Source organism: Salarias fasciatus (genome assembly GCF_902148845.1).
Source record: "Salarias fasciatus chromosome 7 unlocalized genomic scaffold, fSalaFa1.1 super_scaffold_4, whole genome shotgun sequence".
Taxonomy (NCBI): Eukaryota; Metazoa; Chordata; class Actinopteri; order Blenniiformes; family Blenniidae; genus Salarias; species Salarias fasciatus.
In genome coordinates this window covers 7,502,312-7,529,138 of record NW_021941229.1, presented here as the reverse complement: position 1 = coordinate 7,529,138, position 26,827 = coordinate 7,502,312, and the positions used below count along the sequence as shown (strand labels likewise).

The 26,827-nt window shown below is 41.6% G+C and overlaps 1 protein-coding gene across 1 annotated transcript; it reads left to right on the top strand.

Moving 5' to 3' along the window:
- Window positions 1-10,708: 10,708 nt before the first annotated feature.
- adra1ab (adrenoceptor alpha 1Ab) lies at window positions 10,709-22,137 on the top strand. The gene is made up of 2 exons (XM_030084129.1): window positions 10,709-11,624; window positions 21,297-22,137. Exons 1-2 carry the CDS (start codon window positions 10,709-10,711, stop codon window positions 21,758-21,760), a joined length of 1,380 nt encoding a protein of 459 aa, XP_029939989.1. The 3' UTR covers window positions 21,761-22,137.
- The last annotated feature ends 4,690 nt before the right edge of the window (window positions 22,138-26,827 follow it).

Below are 26,827 nucleotides of genomic sequence, written 5' to 3'. Positions count from 1 at the left end.
GAGGAGGCAGGACCAGGAGGAGGAGGAGGAGGAGGAGGAGGAGGTGGAGTGGTCCACTGTCACTTTCTCCTTTCTCAGCAGAGCAGACAGGACTACGACAGCAGAAAGACCAGGAGGAGGAGGAGGAGGTGGGGTGGTCCACTGTGACTTTTTTTTTTTTTTTTTTCCTCACCACAGCAGGTGGGACTACGAAAACAGGAGGAGGAGGAGGAGGACCACGAGGAGGAGGGAGGAGGAGCAGGGAGCCACTTGACTCTGCTTCCCGAGCAGCCTGTGGCGGACAGAAGGAGGAATGACTGCGTTCAGAGACAACTCGCTGACATTCACTCCTCTTTCCTCCAGTCCTGCACACACAGACCTGTCCGCTGTCACTCCTGCACCTCAGAGGAAGGTAAGCCTCTTTCTTCTCCTCTTCTTCATTCATCCTTCAGCTCATTTCACAGCCTGGGTGACTGCTAGGATTAATTCAAACAGGGATCATTACAGCTTGGCCTCCTTGTGATTAACTGAAGTCAGTGTGTGAATGTTTTAATTTTTTCTTAAGTAGCCCCATATGAGTACTTCAAGAGAAGATGCTGTTAATACTAACTGCTTTTCTTTAAACATATTTACACATTATTCCAATGAAACTAGTGTTCAATAATAAAAAAAAAAACAAAAAAACATCCCATGTTCATATTTCATGCTCCGTCAACAGGTAGGCCATATTAAATGAGAAAATGCAGCATAGGAATGGAAAGTGGATATAAATACTTAATGAACATGAAGAAAGTGATTAATGGCTTTACTAATAACTGGCTGTGAAAGCTTCTGGGCTGGAGGTGTGGACAATGAAACATTGTCATCCCTTCCAACAAAACAACGGGACTTCCTCAGTGGGGAATGAAAATAGAAGGAAAACATTTGCCACCCTCCCAGAGAGCCGGCGCGTGGCTAATGCTCAAGGTTGCTGCAACATAATGATTCATGTCATGGAGGTATTGAATCGTGAACTTCGTGCAATGACTCCTCTTCCCCCCGGAGAATATGCAGCGTTTTAGCGATGGACTTCACGACGTGCAGCGATTCATCATGGAAGTGCTTTTTCTCTCTGTCTCCCTCTCTCTCTCTCTCTCTCTCTCTCTCTCTCTCCAGAGACGTGAACACAAACTGTTACATTCCAGCAGTCGCAGAAACAAGTGATATATGAACTCTGCAGAGGAAAATGCTTTATTGTTTTTTTCTGTGTGATTTAATGTGGGTGGCACGGCGGTCGCCTTATTGCACGGAGGAGAGAGTCTGCTGTCTGGACGAGGCCTTTCTGTGCAGAGTTTGCATGTTTTCCCTGTGCTTCCAGAGCGGCCCCCTTTAAAAGATCCCAAACAATCTTTTGACGAGAGCCTTATCTCCTAACTCAAGATGAGAAATGTGACACTTAAATTAGAGACCTGAATAACTATCCACTAAAATATGTGTTACGTGCCCTCCGCCTCTCACTGCAGGTGATAAATGTTGACTTTCCGATTGAAAACTAACCCTGAATAAATCCCAAAAAAGAAGACCTCCGTGCCGAAAGCAAACAAGTCCTTGCGCGTCTCTTTTTTTTTTTTTCTGAACTGTGTGTTTGATAAATGGAGAGAGGAGGAAAACGCAAACAAATAAAAGATGTGTGCCAAAGTGGCTGAAATGGTCAGAATGACTAAAATTAGATAAACGTTTTTGAAAATATATCCACAAAAATGGCTTTAAAAGTGGAAATTCAAGTCAAACTTTGACAAAAAATGTATAAAAACTTGCTCAATAATTCAAAAATTGATGAACATTTGTTTCTTGGTTTATTAGCAGTTAAAAAATATAATAGCACATCGGTCTTTTTTCATGATTGTGTGCTACATTTTTTGTAAATCTCCATTTATGCACAGGTTTATAGTTTGTTCTATTCATCCTCAAGATCAGACATGCTTTTGTAGCTTCAGGCGAATTGTGATTTGATGCAAAGTGGGTGAAACGTGCTCTTGAAACTGTTGTTATTGTCTCTGTGGAGATAAAGATGGAGTGCTCCTCCACGCCTGCCTGCTCAGGATAATGCAGGTGTAAAAGATGGATGGATGTTGGTATGTTCTTACCTGAAGGAAAGTTATTCTAGTGTAGCTCACTGTCAGCAGCCGTGCTGCAGAGAAATAATAAAACAAATTCAGTATTTTAGCTATTTTTACAACAATCTCTGAATGTTGCTCTGTTGAATTTCTCCCCATCGCTGTGTTATATCAGATTTTTTTTTGCCAATTTAGACTATTTGATAGACATTGCAAACATATATATTTGACTTTATAGCCTCTGGCTACTTCTGATGAATCTCTTGCATTTGTTTTGCAATAAGTAAATATTTTACTACGACTGTGAATTCCAATACTAACACCTTCACATATTCCTCTCAGTTTAAAAAGCTTTTCTGTCTCTTCACAAGTCGAATTATCACATTGCTCTGTGTTTACTGTGGTTATAATGGATCGTGCAACACCTTAAATTAAAAGCTTTTTCCAATGTGAAACGCACGCCTAATTTCACTCCGGACCGATGCAGATGTATCCTATTATGAAGCTGAGCTGCCCGTTATATTAGTTATCTTGTTTTTGATATCAGAATAATTCCACCATCGGTTACAAGAAGACATAAATCCCTCTTCATTGCTGTTTGCGTTTAAATCATGGAACAGACTGTTGAAGGTTGGCGTGCCACGCTCAGAGTTGAGTCACTGTAGCATTCAGTCTCTGATTTTCAGGGGTTTTGTGTTTAGTTGCTTGCTAACGTCACCAAATGTAATGTCCACCTTACCAAATATTTATCACTTGTACTAAGAACAAATTTATGAAAATGACTCACTATACCATCTTGTGGTGTAAAATGGTATTACATGAATGACTTTGCTAATTTGATGTATCTGCAGTATAGTACACAGGCCTCTTCATAAATTTGTCAACCAAATCATTTTGCACCTTCTTTTGCTAACTTTTAAAAGCTTTAAAGTAAAAATTATACATATAATTTAAACAAGATCCAAGCTTCCAAAAAAGCTCATCTGAAGTTGATCTTGTCAGTGTTGCGATCATAACTCCATCCAATGCTCTGGTTGAATATGCCAGTTAATATCCTGGCTAATATTCCCTCTCTCTTCTCAAACAAAACTGTAATTACGATTCTGATGCTGGATTTAATTGGCCGACTGGTTTTAATATTGGAATCGTCCACCCAGCCCGAGAAAGAAAGTTTCTTCAAGGGCAAAGCGCCATCGTTCTTTACCAGAAATACACTAATGCAATAACCTGAGAGGGCCACCCTTGGATTTCAGATGTAAATTAGAGTGTAATGATGTTCACTGATAGCTTTTAATTAAATCTTATCTGCACAGAATGAGAGATGTGTGCAGTCTCGGGCTCGGTCAGGAATGGCTGCTGGTCAACTGAAAGGAAAATGTCCTGAGGGCAGCAGTGTGCGATGGTTATCATTATCTATTAATCTCGGCTTTTTCAGTGTGTGATTTATAAAATGTCAGAAAGCAGTCAGAGCCAGAAGCCAAATATAATTAGTTCCTAATCATGTAAAGCAGAGAAAAGCAGCCAGTGTGGAGGCTGGGATGTGCAAACATTTGGCATTTTGCTTAATGACTGAGCAAATAATGACCTGTTCAGGACTTGTTTCAAAAATCAGGCTGAATAAAGACATATTCTTCACTCCGCGGTAAAGCTGGTCTGAAGATGAACGAGTTCAGGTTGTTCCTGAAACCCACAACTGGGTCAGACATGGATTTTTTATTTTTTGTACCAAACATGTTTCATTGTTGAACAAAGTGAAAGCTATGTTCCAATGTTTCAAGAAAGACAAAACGTTTTCAAGCTGATTCTGGTATTCTTAGCGATGGATTTCACATTTTGTCGAGATGTTATGCAACGCAACTTTTATAACTTGCGCAGCAATGCTAGGGGCATTGCTACATACACTTGTGGGATTATTCTTTTAGTACGTTTACCAACCAAGAGCAAAGAGTTTCTTGCATGATGCCTAAAAGATACGGTAAGGAGACGTCAGCTCCAATGTCACTGTGTTTAGCCTGCATTCAGGCTGTTGGTCCATTCTGTATTCAGAGGGAATGCTGGGAGCCTGTTTGGAAGCGGACCAAGACTGTTATTTGGACTGATGGCCTCGGACCGCTTGATTGGTCATCAGCATCATTCAGGTCCCCACAAATTTACTATGTAGATGGAGTAATCACAACAGAGTGGGATCACCCTCAAAACAATCCTGTAGGCAATAAGTGTGTGCTGGGCTGGCTTATTAATATTAGTTTGGTCTAAACAACTCTCTGCACTGCGTCACCGCATAATGTGTCATTGTTACCCTTTTCGCCTCTGTCAGGACAGCCAGTGGTCTCCATTTATCACCGAGTGAATGATGCTGATCAGCAAGAGTAGAATTACTCACACTGCTTTACATGAAAAGCATCCATCCAAATAAAGTAATGAGTTTATCCTTTACTTTTTTTAGTTACTGATCATCCAGCTTATCGGGTTTTCATGGTTTCTACAAGAAAAGCAAAACATGTATTAGTAAACCCAGAACATTATAAAGAGAATTATAAGAGCTCTCTATTCGTACTGTCCTTTTCTGTAGAGTGATTTAATTGATGCTTAAAGCAACTTGCAGGAATCTTAAATGCCAAATGTGAAAATTGGTAAATTGACTGAGGTTCCATTGACCTACCAATGACTTCAATAGAAAACGCAAAACATTCATTGCATTCTGAGTTTTTGTTTACACAATAGCATTGCTCAGAGCCAGTAAAAAACCCAGCTTCTGCAAAACGACACCCGAGGTGGAACTTTTCACGAATGTCATGTAGACTGGACCTTATTCATGTACCATGTGATAAAAACCTACCTGGAATCAGCAGTTTCAAACATTATTTGTCATTACTGGTGTGTACTAAATGTAAATTTTTAAATGTGTGCACGTATATTTTTAACATGAAGCGCAAACCAAATGTAAAATTTCCCATTTTAATATAAAGAAATCTGCTCAAGCTGCAGAAATATTCTCTAAAAGTGTCCAGTCACCACATTACTAAACATTAACTCTCCTCCTAACTAAAGCTTTTATTCTGCACAGACTGTGACGTGTAACGTTTGCTGTCAGTAGTGGAATATTGTCACAATTTGTTGACATGACAACATGTGAGGTTATATCACCTGACATGAGAAGATGAGCTGCTGAACTCAGCTGTGCTTCATATGAGAAAAACAAGCAGAACGTTCCCACACAAGTTAGAACTTTTAATACCTAAAAGTAAACAAATATATATATATATATATATATATATATATATATATATATATATATATATATATATATATATATATATATATATATATATAGACACACTACCGGTTTACTTGAAGTTACAGAAAAGGTCTTCATTACCATTACTAGTCCTTTCTTTGAGAAGCTATTCATCTGACATCTGTTGTCCCTAACCAACCCCGGGTTAAAAAAAGAAAAAGTATGTGTACATAGCTGTATTATCGTCAGAGCTGTCAGCACCGTGTGGGTCCATCTAATGTCTGATTCACTCATGAAGTAGAAGAAAGAAGATGCTCTTTCTTTTGGATTTCTCCTGTACAAGATAAATACATTTACAAACAAATTACATTTAGAAAAAGCCATCAAAACAAAAAAAAAAAACAGTTGAGATAAACTACCGGCCTGCAGACAGGTCTCATCAATGTTTAGAGTTGCTAAAGGAGCAATGTAAATGAAGAATGTAAAGTATGTAATTTAAAACTATAAATTAGTCTATTCTGCATAAATCTCACTGTTTATCCTCCACTTGTTCCTGATCTCTTCAAGTGAAAAGGTTGTCACGCCAACAAGGTCTTTTCCATTGTCAAAATTTAAACATTTTTGTGAAAACACAACATTTTTGTTGAATTTTGTGGATCTGTTTACACAACAATGTTGCTCTGAATTTTTTTTTTTTTTTTTTTAACTCCAAAAGCAGGAACTTTTTGAGAACGCTCCAACTCCTGATCCATCTCAACCTGCGGATATATATATGTATATATATATATATATATATATATATATATTATATATGATTCAATTTCTAGAGTACTCTTATCACAAACAAAGGCTGTGAAAAAAGGCACAAGAAATGGGGAAAAATGTAAAAACAGCAAAAAAAAAAAAAAAAAAGCTTAAAAAGAACACAATTGTTTAAAAACCCTAAAATGTCAAATTATGTCAAAAATGCTGGGGAGAGAAGTGTGAAACAGTGAAAATACAGTTCAAAAGCGCATTGAAATGTTTACCATCTTGAACTGTAATTGAAGCTTCATGCTGTAAATGCAACATTTGATCCAGGTTTGTTCATCGATCATTACTTTATATGAAACTTTATAACCTGCGTCAACTTCACTCTAAAGGTTAAACATGTTTCCAGTTAAATTTGATTCTGAGGAAAGTCTGTAAAACGGCTCTTTTGGCCATGGAGTTTGCAGTCAATGGTCGATACGGCGGAAATACAGTAACTGAACAGTGGTGGATGATTCTTACATCACGGAACAAGGCACATCATGCAAAGATGTATGGTAACCAAGTAGAACTACTTCACCACTGTACTGAAGTAGTGAAATGTGTTATCTGTGCTTTACTGGATTGTTACTTTTTCCACCAACTTCCACTTTTACTCCACTACATATTTGGGTTTGTTTGATACATTTATTCCGATGCATTTGAAATTTGCTGCGTTGTTACTCGATACATTGGCTGCCTACACAACGCTGCCTTTCTGTGCTCTTTCAACCAGTTAAAAGCACGGCGCAGACGTGCTAACCGCCTGTGTTATTAGAGTTTGTGTGGCTCCTTTAAGAGACCTGGAGAAGGGACCTGGCAGTGCGTTGAGTGAGTAGCTGCTGTTAGCTTAGTGGCAGTTAGCCGAATGAGTGGCAGCGTTTACAGCTGTGCCAGCTTTTAATCCAAATATGGATCATAGTGTGCGTTAAGTACTGCAGCATGTATTAGCCTGATAGCATTAGCCAAGCAGCTAGCTGAAGGCAGGACGTGGTCATACGTATCTACTCTGCTGATCTCAGTGTTTTCGTGGGACCGAGCCTTCAGAAAAGGGTCCAGCTTGTGTCGGTTCGGTCCATCCGTTTCCTTTCTTTGATATGGTGTGTCTTTTCAATACAAGTGAATGTCTTTCATAGCACTGTGTGCAGCAATTCTGCATGTAAACAAAGACTATGTGTTGAAGAATGTGTTGTGAAAGGACTTTCGAGCAACAAACATCACTGATTCTCTAATCACGTTTGTTTTCACAGAAGAAATGCTTATTTGTGAACTACTGACCTTTTGTTAGCCATCAGTTGAGGATGAAGAGAAATGTCTCCACATAAAAGAAACAAACACATTTAAAGTATAAATACTGATTTAAAAAGGGAATAAGTTATGGAGGTGAATGAACGTATTTGATCTGTTTTGTTTTCATATATATTCTTGTCACTGTACTGCTGCTACAGCTGAAGGAACTTTGAATGTCTGTAAAGTTAAACTCTTGAAATCAAATGATACGATATTCAAAGTTGACTGTTGTCTTTAATAACTACTCAACACAATGTACTACTTCTATTTTTACTCTATCACTTTGTATTTCCATGTTTATTTACATCTATCTATCTATGGATCTGTTCTCTTGTGTGTCATCCTATGTGACTGTTTTAACTATTTGTGCAATGTGGAGTTGCTGTGGTGACCAGATTCCCCCATGTGGGATTACTGAAGTCTGATCTTATCTTATGTAACTTATTTACATGTATATGGACAAGAACAACAATGCTTGCCTCCAGAGCGTCATGGCTCCCAGTCCCATATCCTCCTGGGACCTGATGGCTTTATAGTTGACAGTCACCTGGAATAACAATCTAGCTTGCTCGTCTGTTTACCCATCATTGTTCAAATTTACAGCGTGTGCGTGTGACAAACAGCAGCACCCACCAGTGACACAACATGAAAACTACATCATTTTCAACATTTTTGCTGTTTCACGAAAAACGGTTGCCATGCAAACACAAACGTTTTCAGAGATGAAAACGAGTTTTCGCTTGACGTGTGTAAATGGGGACGAAGGCACGCTGAGCAGAGCTCCCCTCACATTGAGATCAGTAGATAATGTTACTGTTGGATCAGTGAGCAGTACAGAGAGACAGCGGCTTGGCAGCTCTACAACAGTTTTCAAGTTACCATTAGTGATTGTGGCCATGTTACAAATTTAATAGTAATAAGTCCCAACCATGTTGCAGCCCAAAGTAAAGGTGTCATAATATGGTGTTAAAATACATTAATCCAGACACTGTTTACCACAGATTGCATTTCACGACTGTGTCTTTCTTTTAATCTTATATTTTGTACCTTTAGCAGTTGCATTGAGTCATTTTTTCTTTTGTCCCGGAGTCACAAAACCATTTATATATCAGAAAGGTTTAAAAAAGGCTCCACAGGATGAAAAAGCAGCAGAAATGCAGAAGTGACTGAAAAGGTCATTTGGCACATTTTACACCACTTCATCATATTGTCACTGTGCCGGTATCACCGGTCCGCTCCCCCATCCATATTAATACATGTATAAATGAAACATGAAGGGCAGAGGCGTGCAGTGGGCGCTCGGGTTTTAAGGGCTTGAGCTGCACACACGTTTGCACACATGCACACACGCAAATGAAGTGGAACGTTCGTCGGCTCTGCGGCTGCAGGACAGGAACATGTCACCCGTACCTGACTTGCTGTTCTGATTTTGCACTTCTTTTTCTTGGAAAGCACATCAGAAGGCCTTGAGATATTTTCTAGAGAGCGACAGATCGTAGAATGAGTGCGTGATGCTGCATTTAAATGCGAATAATTCTGTTTGACCCAGGTTGAATAGTCCCTACTGCCCGGGGTCAATGTAAATATATTTTCCCATCTGGTTCTTTTCACATTGACAGCTCTCAAACACCGGTGGGCTGATGGAAAAACTTGTTAGATTCGGTTAATCTCTTTTTGCAGGCACTTCACCGCACTGCGAAATCTCATTACAACCCCAAAATGAATTCCAAATATCACTGCATTTACTTATTCTGCCGAAACAATCCAGGATATCCGTCCCCCAGATGGTTCATTTCGATTCCCCCTCCGGCCGCCGGTGAAGAAATCGCGGCAACGGGTGTTTATTTGGGCGACTTTCGTTCCGCCTGGCGGTGGGATGCGCAGCGACCAGGGAAAAAAAAAAATGAAGAAAAGCCTTTGATCCTGCACGAACATGTGACAAGCATGACTCTGCTCTCCGGGGGGGTTTTATCTGGGCTTCCCTTTCATTCTCTTTTTTTCCTCCCCTCGCGACGTGCTTATCTCTCTCGATGACATCTCCGATCTCAAACACGTACGCTGAGAGCGACGCTGAGTGGGACTATCTGCTGCCGAAGCCTTCGCCGGGGTAATATAGTGACCTCCTCAAGGTTCAGTTCTTGGCCTGTCATATGGCAGATGACTTAAAGCTGAGCTTAGAGACATAAGACCTTCAAGAAAGCCACCGGAGGCTCCGGCTTGAATGTCTATCCCCTAAACAAAAAAAAAAAAGCCCTTTGCTTTCATTTGTCTTTGCGAGTGTATGCACGGTCGGCTGGATTTCCCATAATGCCACAAATGATTCGCCGCTTGCCTCCGAGGATCATTATTTCTGCCGCACGACCTCTATGTCTCCCTCTGTTGTTTTTTGATGTTATCTTGTTTCTTTCTTCCTCCCAGTATAATATAATCCTCTCCACCCTCGCTGTCCAAAAAACGCTGCCTCACTTTAATCGATTTTCCCTGGTTAAATAAAAGGTTAAAGAAAAATCAAAAGCTAATAGAGGGATATTTCATGCCTGTCAGTGTTTTGAGTGGAAATGCAAAAAAGAAAAAAAAAAAAAATGGCAGGCAGACTGCATTGCTTCTTTCTTTTCTTTGGTGAAGAGGAAATTGCTTGTGCTTCTCCTCAGTTTACTGGAGCACACCCTGTGTTTCTGTGCTGCAGCTGTAATGAGGGGAGAAGAATTTGCACATAAAGAGACTGTGTCCCCTGAAAGGAGACTGTTAAATGATATTTTTCCTCTTTAATCAGAACTGCTTGATGTGTAATTGGCTTTTTTTAAACATTTAATTTGTTCTGTTTTCATTTCTTCCCACCCTGGCGAAGACAGAACAGTACTTCAGCAGTAATGCGCCTGTTTTTGGAGGTATTTATGAAAGGCGTTGGATTCTGAATTTTGTTGTTGAATATACTTTCTCTCTTTTTTTTGCTTTTAACAGATTTCCTGCAGTGAAACCTTCCAACGGAGCTAAAACATGACAAACCCAAATCCATCAACGACTGCCATTTAAAACATGAGTACCTGCTGCTTTTATTAAGCATTTCCTGGACTAAATATGACAAACTGTGGCGGCGCTACTCCTTCGAAATGTGACATGCTGCCAAGCAGACACGTGATCCGCCGAGTGTTGGCAAGAGCGGCGCCGCGAATTAACTGGAGGAGCGTTTGCAGAGGGAAACTCTCTTCATCTCCCGCGCCGGGGGGAGCGGAGCGCGGCGGAGGGGGCGAGGAGTGTTGGTAATTAAGGAACAGGTGTGGCACAACCTGCAGCGCACTCAACACCTCTGATCGCAATGGTTCCTGCTGAGAACTCGAGTTCTCTCCCTGCGGCAGATCACTGCCCCAACTGCAGCTCCAGCACCCACCCGGAGGTGGACGTGGCCAAAGCCGTGGTCCTGGGGGCGGTGCTGCTGGTGTTCGTGGTGTTCGGGGTCCTGGGGAATATCCTGGTCATCCTGTCGGTGCTGGTCCACCACCACTGGCGCTCCGTCACGCATTACTTCATCGCCAACCTGGCGGCGGCGGACCTGCTGCTCAGCTCGGCCGTCCTGCCCTTCTCGGCCACCTCGGAGGCCCTCGGGCGCTGGGTGTTCGGGCGGTCCTTCTGCAGCGTCTGGGCCGCCCTGGACGTCCTCTGCTGCACCGCCTCCATCCTCAGCCTGTGCGTGATCTCCATCGACCGCTACCTGGCCGTCAGCTACCCCCTCAGGTACCCCGCCATGGCCACGGGGAGGCGGGGCCTGACGGCGGTGGCCGCCCTGTGGGGTGTGTCGGCGGCCATTTCCGTGGGGCCCCTGTTCGGCTGGAAGGAGCCCGACCCGGAAGACGAGACGGTGTGCCGCATCACCGAGGAACCGGGCTACGCTTTGTTCTCAGCACTGGGCTCCTTCTACATCCCGCTGGCCATCATCCTGTCCATGTACTGCCGCGTGTACATGGTGGCCAAGAAGGGAACCAAAACCCTCAGAGCGGGCGGGAAGAGTGAAGGCGTGGAGATGGAAGGGGTGATTCTGAGGATACACAAAGGGAGCAGCCTTCAGACGGAGAAACAGGACGACGTCGCGGAAACCGCGAGACCCAAACGGCCATCTTTTAACCTGCCGAAGCTCCTGAAGTTTTCAAGAGAAGAGAAGGCAGCCAAGACTCTCGGCATCGTAGTCGGGTGCTTCGTTCTCTGCTGGCTCCCTTTTTTTCTGGTTTTACCCATCGGTAGGTACCTCACCACTGAACGCGATGAAACGCATCACGGTCTTTTTGTTTGTCTGTTAGAATTACTGACTCTAGTCACACATACTTAAGGCAACACAATGGTTCCAAAAAATTGAATTGATTTTACCTACCTATGACTTTGGTGATAATGTTTTGTCAAACAGAAGAAATGGAAAGAATATATGTGTATATATATATGTATATATATATATATATATATATATATATATATATATATATATATATATATATATATATATATATATATATATATATATATATATATATATATATATATATATATATATATATCATGTGACAACAACAAAGTTTGAAATGAAATTATGTCCACTTGGAATTTTAAATACCTACGCCGTCGATAATCTTCAGGATACGTTCAAATGGCACCTAGACATTATAAACTTTAGGAATACATAGAAGCAACTTAAAGGTGCTGTAGGCAGGATTCCGCATCTCCACCATCTTGCTTAGGGTTACCTAAGCAAGATGGCGATTTGACCCATCTAAGATGGCGATTTGAAACCCAGCACAGCCAATCCAGTCCTATTTTCTCTGACATCACGCCCTTATGCAAGTTAAGCCCCTCCCACAAGAACGTGCGACGAACGCCCCTCGACCAATCACGGTTAGAGCCTCAGGGGCTCTTCTGATTGGTCAAAGATACCTGGAGCTGTCGAGATTCCTTTTCAGCCCAGAACAGAGACAGATGGAAACGCTGCGCCCTCGCGGTAGTGCAATTATGCTACACTCCTAAAGGATTATCAATGGATACTCTAACATTTAATCCAAAGAAAACACAGAAAAATTAGCATTGACTAGCAAAATCCTGCCTACAGCACCTTTAATTCTCTTGTTCCTCTCTTGCACAAATGCAGATTTTCCAAAACCTTGGGTTTATACATACAGTTTAATTAATTATTGGAAAGTTCAGTAAAGCTTCATTTTGACCTAAAAAAAACCTCACCAGTGCTTTGTTCAACCTCTTTAACAGGTTTAGACAACATTTTCAATTGAAAACACAAAACTTTTGCTGTGTTTTTGGTGTTTGTTTACAGAACCGCAGAAGCCAAAGTCACTGAAAGCACAACTTTTTTGAAAAAACTTCACTATAACAATGTTTGCTCCAGAGTGTCATGACTGTCTGTCCGTATTCTCCTGGGAATTGGTTTATATAGTTGACACTCACCCAGAATAGAAATCCAACTCCATCATTTGACCATAAGAATGTCTGTGTATGTCCATGGAGTATTATTCTCCGCTCACTTGCCTGGGTTCATTAGTAAACAATCAACAGCACCCAGTAGTGGCCCAAATTAAAACATCATTATCAGCGTTTCTGCAATATCAGTGTAACATCATTTTCAATGCGTTGTGTTATAAAAAGGAAACTTTTCGGAAACGAAATTGCAAAACTAAAGCATTTCCACTTGCTGTATGTTATTCAAAGGTTTTCTGCCTTCACATAACCAAACATAATTTAGGGTTATCTTGTTGTCCACTGAAAATTTGGATTTCTGGTAAACATGGTAGACAAAGTCTGGTAAACATGTACACATCAGAACTGCAAACATCTAATGTGCTTCAGTCATGCAGAGAAGTCTTAACTATGTTTCAGGAGTTGCATACAGGAGTGATGGATGCTCCTAATTCATTGTCCGCTGTCATCTGGGAGCTTCTCATCCAAAAAGGTCTCTGGAGCAGAAAACAGCAGCCCCAAACCTACAGCCAGTGTTTTTCAGAAATCTTTTCTCAATAGGAGCCTAAAAACCAAAAAGTACGGCACAGAGCCCTGAGTTCAACATAACGAAGTCTATATGGGTGAAAGTGAGGATGCAGCAGCCGGCTCACATTCACAGAAGGTCTGCAGGGAGCTGGAGAACAGCCTCCCTGCAGAGATAAAAAAAAAATGTACCCAGAAGAATTGATGCCTTTGTGAAGGAGAAAGGGTGGGTCAAACCACACACTGATTTCTCTTCTCTTCATCCTCTGACAGTCTATTTTGAAGACATTTTTACTTTCCAGCATTTTTCACACCTGCCTCCAACTTTTTGCACAGAACTTTGTCTTTCTTAACGAGCCACAACTTGGCAAATAAAGAACTGTGGGCAAACTAATTCAGTAAAGACCGATCTAACGGCAGGGAGCAGTTCCTGCAAGTGTCAAGTATCTTCAGCAAATGGCTTGAAATAGATGAAACAAAGCTTTTAGCCAAGTCATTTCTCCAAAAGTAAAGAACGTATCAGCCAATTATCCTCGACACGTCGACATTACAGACATGGAATCTGACATAAATCCAGGGTGATAATAATAATCGCTCTATGTGTTATTCTTATTATAGAGTGACTGCATATTTTAATTTGTGGTTGGTTTGGCTCCAGACTCAGCAAATCTGTAACAAGAGAACCACTTGTAGATGATTGCAGCTGTAATGCTTCGCACAAAGTGTGTTTCAGTCCCGTGTGTCAGCAGCATCTTTGTTTGGCTCAGTCCATGAAGACCTGTAGCGACATTCACATGCAAATCCCCTTTAAGAGCAGCAGGAATGTTGTCGTCCTCCTTCCAGACGCAGACGCTTCGTGCAGATTTCACCCTAAAAACAGTGGCATCACCTAAAATCGCCTTGAAATCACATCCGGCTCCAAAAAGAGATGCGCGGCATCACATCTGCTCTTAAGCACACACAATAATGTCACTCCAACGGTTATAAAGTTGTGCAATTTTAGGGCGTGATTAAGAAATGTTTTATTTGTGTTCTTGTTGTAATGACTCTTCAGACAACAACAAATTTACGAAATTATATAAAACATAACTTTGTAAAGGCAGGACTCTTACAATGATTCATCTTTTGCTGAAATGTTGACAATTATATTATAATTGAGTCATGATTTGTCACTTTTCCTCCAGAGGTCTCCTCTGGACGAAAAAAAAGACAAAATTGATGAAAAGTAATCAGACAGAAGATGGAATAGAAACAAACCAATTTAGGCTGATTTTGCTGCCGCAGTCATTTATAGGGAGGTTCGGGAAAAAGGCACAAGCCCACTAAAGCCTCATATTTTCATCTTTATCCATAATAGATCCCCCTAACATTTTGTCAGACTTTGTCAAAGATGGTGATAACGGAGATGGTGTCAAAGATAGGGGAGAGGACAGAAACTCTCCTTTGTGAAGTCTAATCTACAATCTTAATTGCTTCTGGAATAAAAAAAAAAAAGGATAAGTGTGTGTCGGAGTGGTCTGGGCTGTACTTAAGAGTAATAGTCTGTCAGCGGTTTCCCCCCCAGGTCACACTCGGAGATTGATGCTGAAGCATTTAACGTGGTTACATGAAGTGAAATTTCACTGCAGTGAGTCAGAATAAAGGCGTGGAGGAACTCGGGACTTCATTTGGACAGATGTTCGCCGTGCGCGTTATCATCTTTAAGGTGTGTGTGTTTGTAAATGGCTTACGTTTAAAGGCCTGGAGAGTAATCCCAGTGTACACAAAAGGCGGACTGGAAGCTGTTGTTTCTCCTAAGCTGATTAGCAGCTCTTTTAATACAAGGATTACCACATACACAACGACTGCGCAAAAATGCAACAGTAATTCAAAGAGCCCATGAAATGACAAGTAAATTTCCAAGTCTTCTAACCTTGCTGTTAAATGTTCATTAATCTCTTGATCTGTGCTACATGATTATGTGGACATTATTGGACTATTTTAGCCGATAAAGTTCTTTTTTTTCCTGCTCTTTTCCTGTAAAAAGCTTTAAAATGTGTGATGACTCTTAGCTCCGCCCATCCCACCATGCAAGCATATAGAATTGGGGTTTCTATAAACACTTCCATGGCCTCTAAAGACATGTCTGATAATGTTAAAGTCTCAACATTTGCTCACTCATCCATGTATTTCCCATACCTGCTTTACCCAGACTGCTGTAATGTGGCACTGAGCTGGATCACATGCAGGATACAGTCTCACACACAGACACACACACACTTACACTCACTTTCCCATATTGAAAGTGTCGTCATGCGTGAAATCAGCAGATGCCTCCTGCCTGTCCTTCAATATGCTCATCCTGTTATTTCATTAATGTCAATGAACAAAATTAAAAAAGAAACACTTAAGCATTCTTTCCGCCCTTCTAAGGTCCTGTTTACACGACAATGTTTCAAGTGAAAAGTTTTGCATTTATGCAGCAATATTGCGGGCGGCTGTGGCTCAGTTTGTCGCTCAGTCAGAAGGTGATAGATTTGATTCCTTATCTGTCTCCGTGTCAACATGTCCTTCAATATCCTGTATGGACAGATGATGCTGGATTGTTATTCTGGGTGGCTCTAAACTATAAAACTATCAAGTCCAGGAGAACATAAACTGGGAGGCATGACACTCAGGAGGGAAACACTGTTATTGTCCATCTGCTTGCACATGTGCAAAAGAACTGTTTACTACAGCGGTGGTATGCACACACAACAATTTTTCAGAAAAGTTGCGTTTTCTGCCACAGAATTTAAGTTCTCCCTAATCCCCACAGAGAAGGAGTTGGGTATTTTTGAAAAGTTCCACCTTTGGAGTCATTTTCAAAGTTTTTTTGTTGTTTTCAGAGGCTGGGAGCCTGGTTGTAGTGTAAACACACTTCCAAAACACAATCAAAGTTTTCCTTCTTCACTTAAATTGTTCACTTAAATGGGGCTTAAGACTCGTTGCTGGCCTGAAGAAGAAGATATTTGTTTCTACCTCTTGAGTGTGTGATAATTTTATGATATCCCACACACAGGAGCCGACAAGCCCATGTAACATCAGTCAAAAGTCCACCAGTGCTTTACATTTTCGATTGAATTTCCTGGCGTTACATTTTCTTAAAGTTTGGTTCAAAAGAAAACCTTTATATGAAACATGGTACCACATGGACTTTTAATAGTTTCACTTTAATCTGGACGTCTCACAACTCACTCAGACAGCGATATTTTTGTCAGTAGTTTCTAAAACACGAGAGAATGAAAAGTCAAAGATCTGGCGTGGGTCAGTGTGCAGGTGAGGAGCTGAAAGCGTGAAACATTTCCTCAACATCCGGGGATCGATTTGAGGGGTTTACGTTTACAATTGTTTTACATTCGGGGTCTAATCAATTGCCCCCTTTTGTGAACTTGCCATTATGCACAAAATCGCCAATAAATGCGACAAAATTCAGTTAATTCTGGATCCTTTCGATAAAGTGGGCAGTAAAAACTGCTGTGGAGTCACTGGTGGGGGCTCCCAGCTTCACGTTTACACGGAAACAGCTGAAAACTGTTTAACTGCTCCTGTTTTGAAGGATCCATGTGTTTTAAGGTTTTGACCGAGTTTTTCAGCGGTGAGCATTGAGGCACATCTTGAATAATACAATCCAGGATGATTGGCAACTTTTGTAAATCCAGATTTTGTTCACAGTAGAGATGTATTTTCAGCACACAGTTCAAATGAATTGCTTGGTGGGCCAGTTTTGGCTCACAAGCCTCGTGTTTGACACCCCTGCTCAAGGTTGCGACTTCCCCTGTGGATATTTATATTATTGACAGGAACTGTCAAGATTACAACCTGTTCTGTCCCCAAACGCCCAGCCCACCCTGAACAACGCTATTATTCCATGCCTCAGCCGCACAACGGTGAATAAAAATCATTGCACCTGTACACTACTCTTCACACGCCGTCCGCAGCTTTTCGGAAAATAATGGAGGCTGAATTCACTTTCAAGCTCTCTTGTTGTGTTCGTGGTTTAACTCTAACAGCCTCTGTAGCCTCAACTGTAAATGTTGTTTCAAAAAATATGTGCTGTTTCTTCAGAGAGAGGCCTGTTGGGAAATAATGTCTTTTCATCAATACTGTGTTTGACAGAAAGACTGAGACAGCCTTCTGTCTTTTTCCTGCTGAGTCATGGCAAATTCAATATTTGGACTCGAGTGAACCGTTGACCTGACAAAATAGACAATTTCATGGGATTGCCGGTCGAGTAATGAGACAGTAAAGGGTGAGTTTTATGACCTGACATTTCAGACCTTGATCTTTATGTGCAGATTGTGTTTAGATTGGCTTCATCAGTGCAACGAGCAGAAAGAAAAGGTCCTGTCAGGTCAGATCAGTGTGTGAAATCAGTAAGGTTTTTTTTAAGTGACAGTTAATAGTTGTGGCTGCAGCTTTGTGAAGCCTTTTTTTTTCAACATGCATACAAACATAGATAATGTTTCCATGTGGATCTAAATCAAGAACAGACTCAAGAAATGGGTACAGGTCAGGGACTTTTAATCCATCCGTTCCTGTGAATGTTTGGACAAATTGTAAGTCCAGCAGTTTTTTAGAGCTTTGGAGGAACTTAATCAGCTTCGTTCCTGGAGGTCCAGACTGCACAAAACCTCCAGGTCATCAAATCGCTGTTAAAATCATATTAAAACACTTAACACAAGATGCTAAAATCCTTTCCTCGTCCCACATGGGGAAAACCAGTAGACTATTTTTTTAAAGAGACCACAAAATAACAAAAGCAGGGCGAACTACTGGAGCTGGTTTCACCCCAGGAAGTTCAAATCACACTTATTGTATTTGTATTCATATCATCATTATTATTAGTGCTGTTGCAGTGCTGGGGGGAAAAAAAATTCCCGTTCTGAAATACTTTGGCTATTCTTCCATTCAAAACCATTTTTAAAACTGGCTGCACTGCACTTATAGCTTTTCCTTTGGGCGCGGAATAAATATTTTCACCTAATTCATCTTCGACACTTCACGAACAAAAGAGGTTTATTCTTCCGTGAATTCCATTTTCGCCGAGAATTTCCTGTAAAATGAATTGTGCTCATTGCTTGTGCAGCAATACCAGCGATCGAGTGTAGCACAAACAAAGGATGTAACCTCTTGGTCCACTCCGGCTGAGCCAGACCTCCATATGTTCCAGAACTTTGTTCCTGACTGAAAGATCAATGCTGGCTCTTACGCTGCCAGCTCTAAAAATACAAACAGAGGCTTTCATACGTCAGCGTGACAGGAGCCCCGGTGGGAGCGAGCGCCGTCGCTGTGGAACTATTGTGATCCAGGAGCTGTTGAGGCCTGAATCATTTGTATAATGCTTCTTGACGATATGTTTATGCATCATGAACACGACACCGGGCAGGACCTCTCTGCTCCCCTGCCGCGCCTCGACTCCACACTGACCGAGCTCCTCTGAAGAGACATCACCAAATTCAATTACAAGCAGCCAAATAGAACAAATAAAACACCGCATTGTGGCCGAATAGGCTTCTGCTGTGAAATGAAATGGAATGAGCCAAACTATTGCTCCCTCCTATGAAAGCTATTATAGATAACAAGCATGAGACTTAATGGACTGTAATGCCAGGAGGCATTCTCAGTCACCCTGTAGCCGCCCGAGGCAGCCTGTCATGGGCGGATATGCATTTCAATTGAGACAGACCTTCACGGCTCACGGCGCAGCACTCGCTTGCGCTCTGAGGCCTTGATAGTCAGCGATTCGCAGGTAGAAGACCTGGACTGTTTTTCTTCCCATTTTGAATTTTCCTCAAATGCAAATAGCCTGTGAGCAACTGAGGCACCTGTTGCAGCCGCAGCGGTGTTGTGTGCTGCAGTAGCCCATACAGAATGGCAATTAAGCTCATTAATGTTGTAGCTGCAGTTCATTAGTGGCATTTTATGGTGTTTTACGCAGCTATAGAAGCAATTAAACTAAGATTTGCACGAGCAGACCAGACCTCTGCCTGAATCTGAACAGCTTTTATTACCTTGTTGTTTACAGACATGTGCTCCACACTACAGATTTCACAAACATTTGGTGGATCCTCACCAAAAGCGAACATTTACGGAGCACTCAGTGTTCAATCACAGCAATTCTTCTCTTGTATATGCACCACGAAAACCAGTCGCTATATGTCTGTATTGATTTCCTTTCTCTCAAAGTACAAAGCACACCAATCCTGCACAGACTCCGACAATTACTTGAGATATAATAGATATGGGCAGCTGCAAAAAAAAAAAAAGTCTTCCACCGTTCCTGTGATCAGCGTTCGATCTGAAAAACCAACTTTCTGGTTGAGCATCATCCATGGCTGCCATTGCCATTGTGTGCATGAGAAAGGATGAACGTGACTGACAGGCTAAAAGTAGCAGAAATGCACTCTATAAGCCCATTTACAATTTCTTTTACTATTATCATTTTCACAAATGGTTTGGAGGGTTTATGAAAATTGCTGTATTTCTTTTAACGTGTTCTGTGCAGCAGTGACCATTTTGAAAGGAGCTTCACAAGCTTCACGCACTCCTGCAGAATACGGTGCTGTTTTTTTTTATTGCTACTTTGTCTGTTCGTACGTCTCACTGTGATTTCTAGTTTTTGGCAGCCGGGAGTCAAAGGGAACAGAATTGAATTGTGGAGACGAACGTGGGAGTGGCACCAAGCTGATTAAAACTGTTATCCTCCCTCAGGCCGAAAATATGGGTGTGAACAATGAAACATTACACCCACACGAGACGGCTGAAAGCATCATTACCAAACCATGGGTATTAAAGCCCATTTTGCTGTTAAAAACCTATCCAATCCTCTTTTTACATGCAGTCTTATAATGTTTTGCGCTTTTGTTGGTCCGTTGCTGCTCTCCATTCCGCATCACCCCTGAGTATCCTCGATACTGCTGACCAGCAGAAAAGGAAGCTGCAAGCAGCTAAACGTATTGCACTGGCCCTTCAGGCTGGGGACCCACTCATTAGAAGCATTGGTTCACAGAGCTATTACTGCTCCACAGATTCCACAGGGTCCCTTAAAGATGTTCTTAAAACGACCACGGCTCAGCCGGGAAGACTTTGTCACCTGGAGATGCAGGCGTGTTCTTCTTTTTAGCTACAAGGGCGATAATGTGACCGAACATCTGCAGAGGAGAGTTGTACCAGGACCGGACATTCAGCCTGCAGACATCTTTATAACCAGATGTTTATGAATCTCGATTTGTATTTTGTGCAATTCAAAGTTATCTCAATAATGTTTGTGAGTGCAAATCGAGTTTGGCAATACATGACTCTGAATTGGAACCAAGCCTTGAATGTAGACCAAGGCTGCACTCAGTCAATAGTTCTTCTGCACAGTAATGGTTTCTGAGTAAATTAACATTAACAATGTTAAACATTGCGGTGTAAATGCGAAACTTTTTTGAACAAAAATGCCAAAATTATACATTTTCTCTTGAATCACTGTGTAAACAGGGTCTAAGAGTATAAGAAAGAATGAAGAGAAGGTTGTAAGTTGCTTGATTTATTTGCTCTGACTTCATTGAGCCCTGGCAGATTTATTAGCTTACTAAATGGGAGCTACTTCTATCTGGGTGTGGAACTGGAGGCATTTGTATCTTTATAGTCTAAAGTGCTAAGTTTATTGTCCGGAGTGCCTCTATGTTTGAGTGTCTAACTCCAGTTTTGTCATTTTAACAACCGCAAGTCTTCAAGCGAAGTCTGCTTCATGCTTCAGAGTTTCACCTCAATAACATCTGGAGGGAATGCTGGATTGATTAGACTTTGTGGCCCAAGGTCAAAGATCAACATGGAGAGACAATAATGTCAAATGTACTTGTTGAAGTAGAACAAGTTGATGGTAATTCTCGTTTGCTTCCTGTCTCTTCGCATGCTTTTTGCAGGGTCTGTCTTCCCGTCGTATAAGCCCTCTGAAACCGTCTTCAAGATAACGTTCTGGCTGGGTTACCTCAACAGCTGCATCAACCCTGTTATCTACCCCTGCTTCAGCCGGGAGTTCAAGAAAGCCTTCCACAACGTGCTGCGTGGCGGCTGCCTGAGGGCGGCGGTGCCGACCATCAAACCGCAGGGCCACGTCTCCGCTCCGGCCCCCAGCGTGGGGCCCGCACCGAACACCCCTGCTCCCTCAGTCCAGAACCGTGCCAGCGTTTCCTCGTGGGCCGGCTGCAGGGCGCCGTCCACCTCCTCCTCGTCCGTCGGCACCGACCCGTCTCAGAGGGCACAAGTCCAGAGCAGGAATCTGCTGAAGGTGTGCTGTTTGTCAGCGAGCCGAACTTCGCAGAGCCCCTCAGCGTCATCAGCCAAGGTGTTGCGCCTTTCTCTTGGAATTAAAGGGGAAGCTGTCTGACCCGCATGCTGGAGCGTCTGCTCCCTGCGGACGACGGTTCAGCACAAGCTTCGCATGTATATCTGTGTTCATCAGCGGCGCTGGAGAGCAGCTTCAGCTGATAAGAGCTTGTGTCCGGGAGCCAGAAGAAGTTAACTTCATTACCTTCAGACGTCACATCAGTCTGCCTGGACTGTCAGAGAGATTTGGATGAATAACTTCAGTCTGTATTCAAAGAAACTGACTAAGGCCCCATTTACACAACAACGTTTCATGTGAAAAATTCCTCATTTCAAAAAAGTTTTACATAAAATCTATATCCGTTTACATGACAGCAGCAGAAATGCCAAAAAAAGTAGTTAGTATGCCAGGCCACTGGTCAGTGCTGTTGTTTCTTTTTGTAACAATAGCACACACGATGTGCAGCAAAAATAATGTAAATATTAATGACAGCACAGATATTCATGGAGACAGACACCAAATTTGAATTGTTATTAGAAGACACTTGACTATAAAACTACCAATTTTTCAGTAAGTTGCATTCTCAGTGACTTTGGTCGCTGCTGTCTTGTAAAAAGATGCCTAAAATGCAACAAAGGTTTTTCACTTGAAAATGCTGTGTGAATGGGACATAAAAAAAATGTCCTAAATAACATTAAGGGCCTGATTTACTGAAGGTTTACAGATATGAAAGTTGGTGCAAACTCAATGGCTGAATCTGTTTTGAGTGATTCTGACAAAGGGATGCACATCGACTCAGCTTTTAGCAGAGATGCTGCTGTTATTGTGGTGAAATGCATTTTCTCAGCAGGCCCCGCACCACTTTGGCTTGCAAATATTATTACAAGACATTCTCTGTGATGTCCGCTTTATTTTCTGGAGCTATTTTTTATCTTCATTAATGTGGTTTAATTTTTTTTATTTTTTTTTTTGTCAGTTCAGTTTCTTTTGCTGTAAAAGTTCGAGATGTTTGATAACTTCCTGCTCCACCAGGTCCAACCCAAACAGAGAATCTGATATTTTCAGCAGATCATGCAGGTGTAAACAGGACTTGGTGCACGTGAACCCCTCGTTGATGTTCCTCATGGTCTCATTTTTAGTTCATCACCCACAAAGTGCTTTGCGAGCCAAAACTGTAAGTCAGGCCTTAAATGTTCAAGAGAAGCTTTCTGCTTTTGGTGAATGTATAAATGCACATGCAACACTTTGCCTGCCATCCTGCACACTGGAGTGGAAGGCAGATCCGTCCATGCCTGCCAAAGGATGAAGGAGATAATCACACTCTTACGGAGGGGACATTGTCAGAGAACTCCGCACGCACGATCTCTTCAAACATTAGTGGTATTTCTGCAGATTGCACAAACCCCTCAAGGGCAAAACACTCAGAAGTCCTGGAAATCATTAGCATTCAGTGACGGCTTTGAGGAAGTGAGATGGTGTAGGAGTCTGTCTATTATAATTGTGACCTCTGTTTTAAAGGCCTGAATACAATCAGTGACAGAGAGGAAAGCTGGAAAGTGACACGTGTCAGCTCTTGTTTGGATAACGAATATAAAAGAGAAAGACTTTGAAGTTTAGTATGAAAAAGTACCTTCATTCAGCCCATCCCAAGCTTTCAAAGGTCAGCTTCTGTTACAAATGAATCTGAATCAGTGTTTCACTCTGTGGCTTGTGGTGCTTCCAAACAAATAAAACACTGTTTATTTCTTTTTCCTGTTGTTTTATAGTGAAAGACTGTCCATGAAAACTGATTTTCTGCCAGTTCTATACAACTTTTGGAGCTGTTTTCCGCCCATGCAGGCACCGGGAAGTTGTTTGGAAGTGATGCATGAGCAGTCAAAGCAGCATCTGTCTGGTGTGTTTCGTTCATGGACTTCATTGCTTTTGGCCTCTTACATGGGGCAGAAGGACTGACACATTACCTCATTAAAATGCTTTTAACGTGTGCAAAACAAATGTCTGCTTAATAATCCAGCAAATACAGAGGAGCGTCAGCATCAAATTAAAAACCTTCTGTGCACCAGATTAGCAGAAACACAATGTGAAGCTTCATTTTAGCTATTATTTGGTCTGTACTACATTCTGAGGAATTATATTGGGGCAGCAATAACGTGGCAACAATAGAAGGAATATCAGCAAACATCAATTTTCTTTTTATTTGCAACAATTCTCCCTTTAAAAAAAAAAAAACTCCTTAAAAGATCCCCTTCCTTCGAGAGTCAACCTGAAGCTGCCAGATTACTGAACAAGGAAAAACTGTGTGGGAGTCTTAGCAGCTAATTTAATTTTAATAAGGTCTGATTAATTTATTTTAAAGCATCCCATAGTTTCCTTCCTGCGTGATGTGCGTGTCTCATTCACTTATAGTGATCACATTACCAAAGCCACAGCTCCAGCAGTGGAAGACGGCCTCTCTGCAGAGCGATTTAAAGTCAAAATCAAATACAAACCAACACAAAAACCAAACCTGCAGCGCACGTTCTATGTTTTTCATTACTCAACATTGTTTCCCGACCATGAATCGCTCTTAACATTTTGCTATTATAGAGATGAAGCACTTTTTAAATGAGTTTTATGCTGTTAATTTACAATGCATTCATGGATTGTGATAAAATAAGTAATTACTTTTGCATGAATTTAATGTTACAGTAAAAGTGTATATATTATGCATCAAATTTCGAAATCTCCAATTTCAACTTTTAAATTGGAGAAAAAATTTACACACTGTACCTATGATCTTCTGAATCAGGTGTACAGAAACAGAAGTGATGTTCAGCGAAATCTGTGTCTTGTTTAAGTAAAAACATCGTTTCAGAAAAGTTTCACATTTACATGGCAACATTTTCAAAAACCATCTTGTTTTCATGCCGGGCCACTAGATGGTGCTGTTGATCGTTTTGGTAATGCAAAAACTCACGCGCATGCAGGGAACTGTGTAGTTGCTATTTATTCTGTTCCAAGCCTGAAAAGTGTTGAGTGAAATTGTTTTGTTTTGTTTTGTTTTTCATTCTAAGACAATCGTCTGGACAGCAGGGAAGTTAGTTTCCAGTTGGAAGCATGCAAATTCAAATGACCAAGCCTTCAACTCGCCCCGACTGGTGAGGATGCACTCGGAGGGTCATCTGCTGTGAAAACCTGTGACAGTAGGTTGGATCCCACTGTGGATCCCTCACTGTTTCTCTGATGAAGTCTTTCAAAAGATCTAAAACTGAACTGCTATTTTACAATTTGCGGCATGGGAATACCTTTACTGACATGACTCCTCCACTGCCTTATCAGTGGCCTGTTGTCCAAACACAGTGATTGACTGTAAGTTAAGGAAAATGCAGATTCATGGAGGTTTTCCGTTTCCTCTATGGGTGACTGAAGGACATTCCTGTGAAGCTGTTGATATTCAGCTCACCACACCTTGGTGTGATCCCCTCAGCGATGCACAAACGGTGGCCAAAGAAATGAAAGGCGCCGTCATGAGGAGAATATTCGCTTTGATCACTGCTGCTTGATTCTGCTGGATTTTAACCATCGAAATTCAAGATTAATTAACTTGTCGCTGATACCTGGAAGCCCTCGGGGGGATATAATCCACTGCATTCTCTGAAAGTGCCAACAACTCTTTATGTCTTCATTGAGATGAATGCAGCTAATTAGCTCAACAAAGCTCCAAACAAATTCAGGAAGAAGCATGACGCGGTCCAGAGTGGAGATAACGTGAATCTTTCATTGAAACGCATGTCATGAGCACCGATTAGCTTTTAAAAACAAGTCTCAGCCGCCTTATCTGTTCTCAAAAAAAAAGTTGTCACCGGCTTCTTTTTCAGCTATTAATCCGCCGCCTCATCCTGTTACCAGTTGTGTTTTTCTGGATTAAAGGCAGTCGTCCGCCCCGCAGACACGGAGGCAGTGATGAATACCTGAGACCGCTTATCGGCTGGAAGCAGGATGTCGACAGAATTCCTCAAAGACAAATGATTTGTCATTTTACAATCACCTGAGGTCAGGGCACAATAAGATGAGTTTTTCCTTCATCCTGCTCGGCTGCTCGGGATTCGTACTTTAATGTCTCACTTTAAACTCTTGTCAGCGCTGAAAGCTGCAGCACTTTTCCACTCCTGTGTTCGCCGGGCTGAACGGCTGAATGCAGCTCTCGTCTGCCAGAATCAGGATTCAATGTTACGCTACATTAGGCAGCTAACTAACATTAGAAGCATGGCTCAGGGTAATAGCAAATATATATTTATATACACAAGTGAAAAAAAAAAAAAAACCTGAAAAGTTTGGAGCCTCTGTAGAACAAACAAAGTGAAAACCATTGAAACTCTTCTCACCTACACAAAGATCCGGAGAAGTTTTCAGGTGTTTGGAATTTTTGGCACAAAGAGGCATTGAAACACTTAAAAGTTTATAGCGTGCGAGTTTGTCAATAGTGAGTTTGTTGAAGGTTTTTACATTAATTTGAAACACAAATGAACACAACTGAGACTCCCCAGATCAATAAAATCGAGCTACCTTTATTGCTCGTAATGTAGCTTTACCATCTAATCAACATCTGTTCAGGCAGGTTCTGAACGGACGTCGTGAGTTCTGCTGGTTCAGTAAACATTTGGCCTGAAATCTAAAAACTTTTGTTGCGTTCTGTGTGTCTGCGTGTGCAGCAACAGTAGTAAGAACCACTGGAAACCCATGGCCATGCACACCACAGCCGTAGGAAATACTTCTGCTCGCGCTCGAGCAAATGGAAAATAACTGTCCACACAAGTGCCCGTTCCTTTTGGTGTTGTTTATCGCGCATTGTTCTCGACACGAGTGTTTCATCACAAAAACAAACAACTACATGAAAACTAGTTTTTTCAGCATTGCGACAAATTCACTATAAACAGACATCGTTTTCAAAAGGTTGTCATGTTAACGTGAAACTTTTCTGTTAAAAAAAAAAATCCAAGAATGTTGCATTTTCGCTTAAAAGATTGTTTTTGAAGGAGGGCCTGAAAATCGACTGATAACCCTCGCCTCCAGACACTGAAATGAACACAGCAGAACGGATATTAGCATTCCACTTTTCCAACATTAGGCGTTCACATATAACAAACA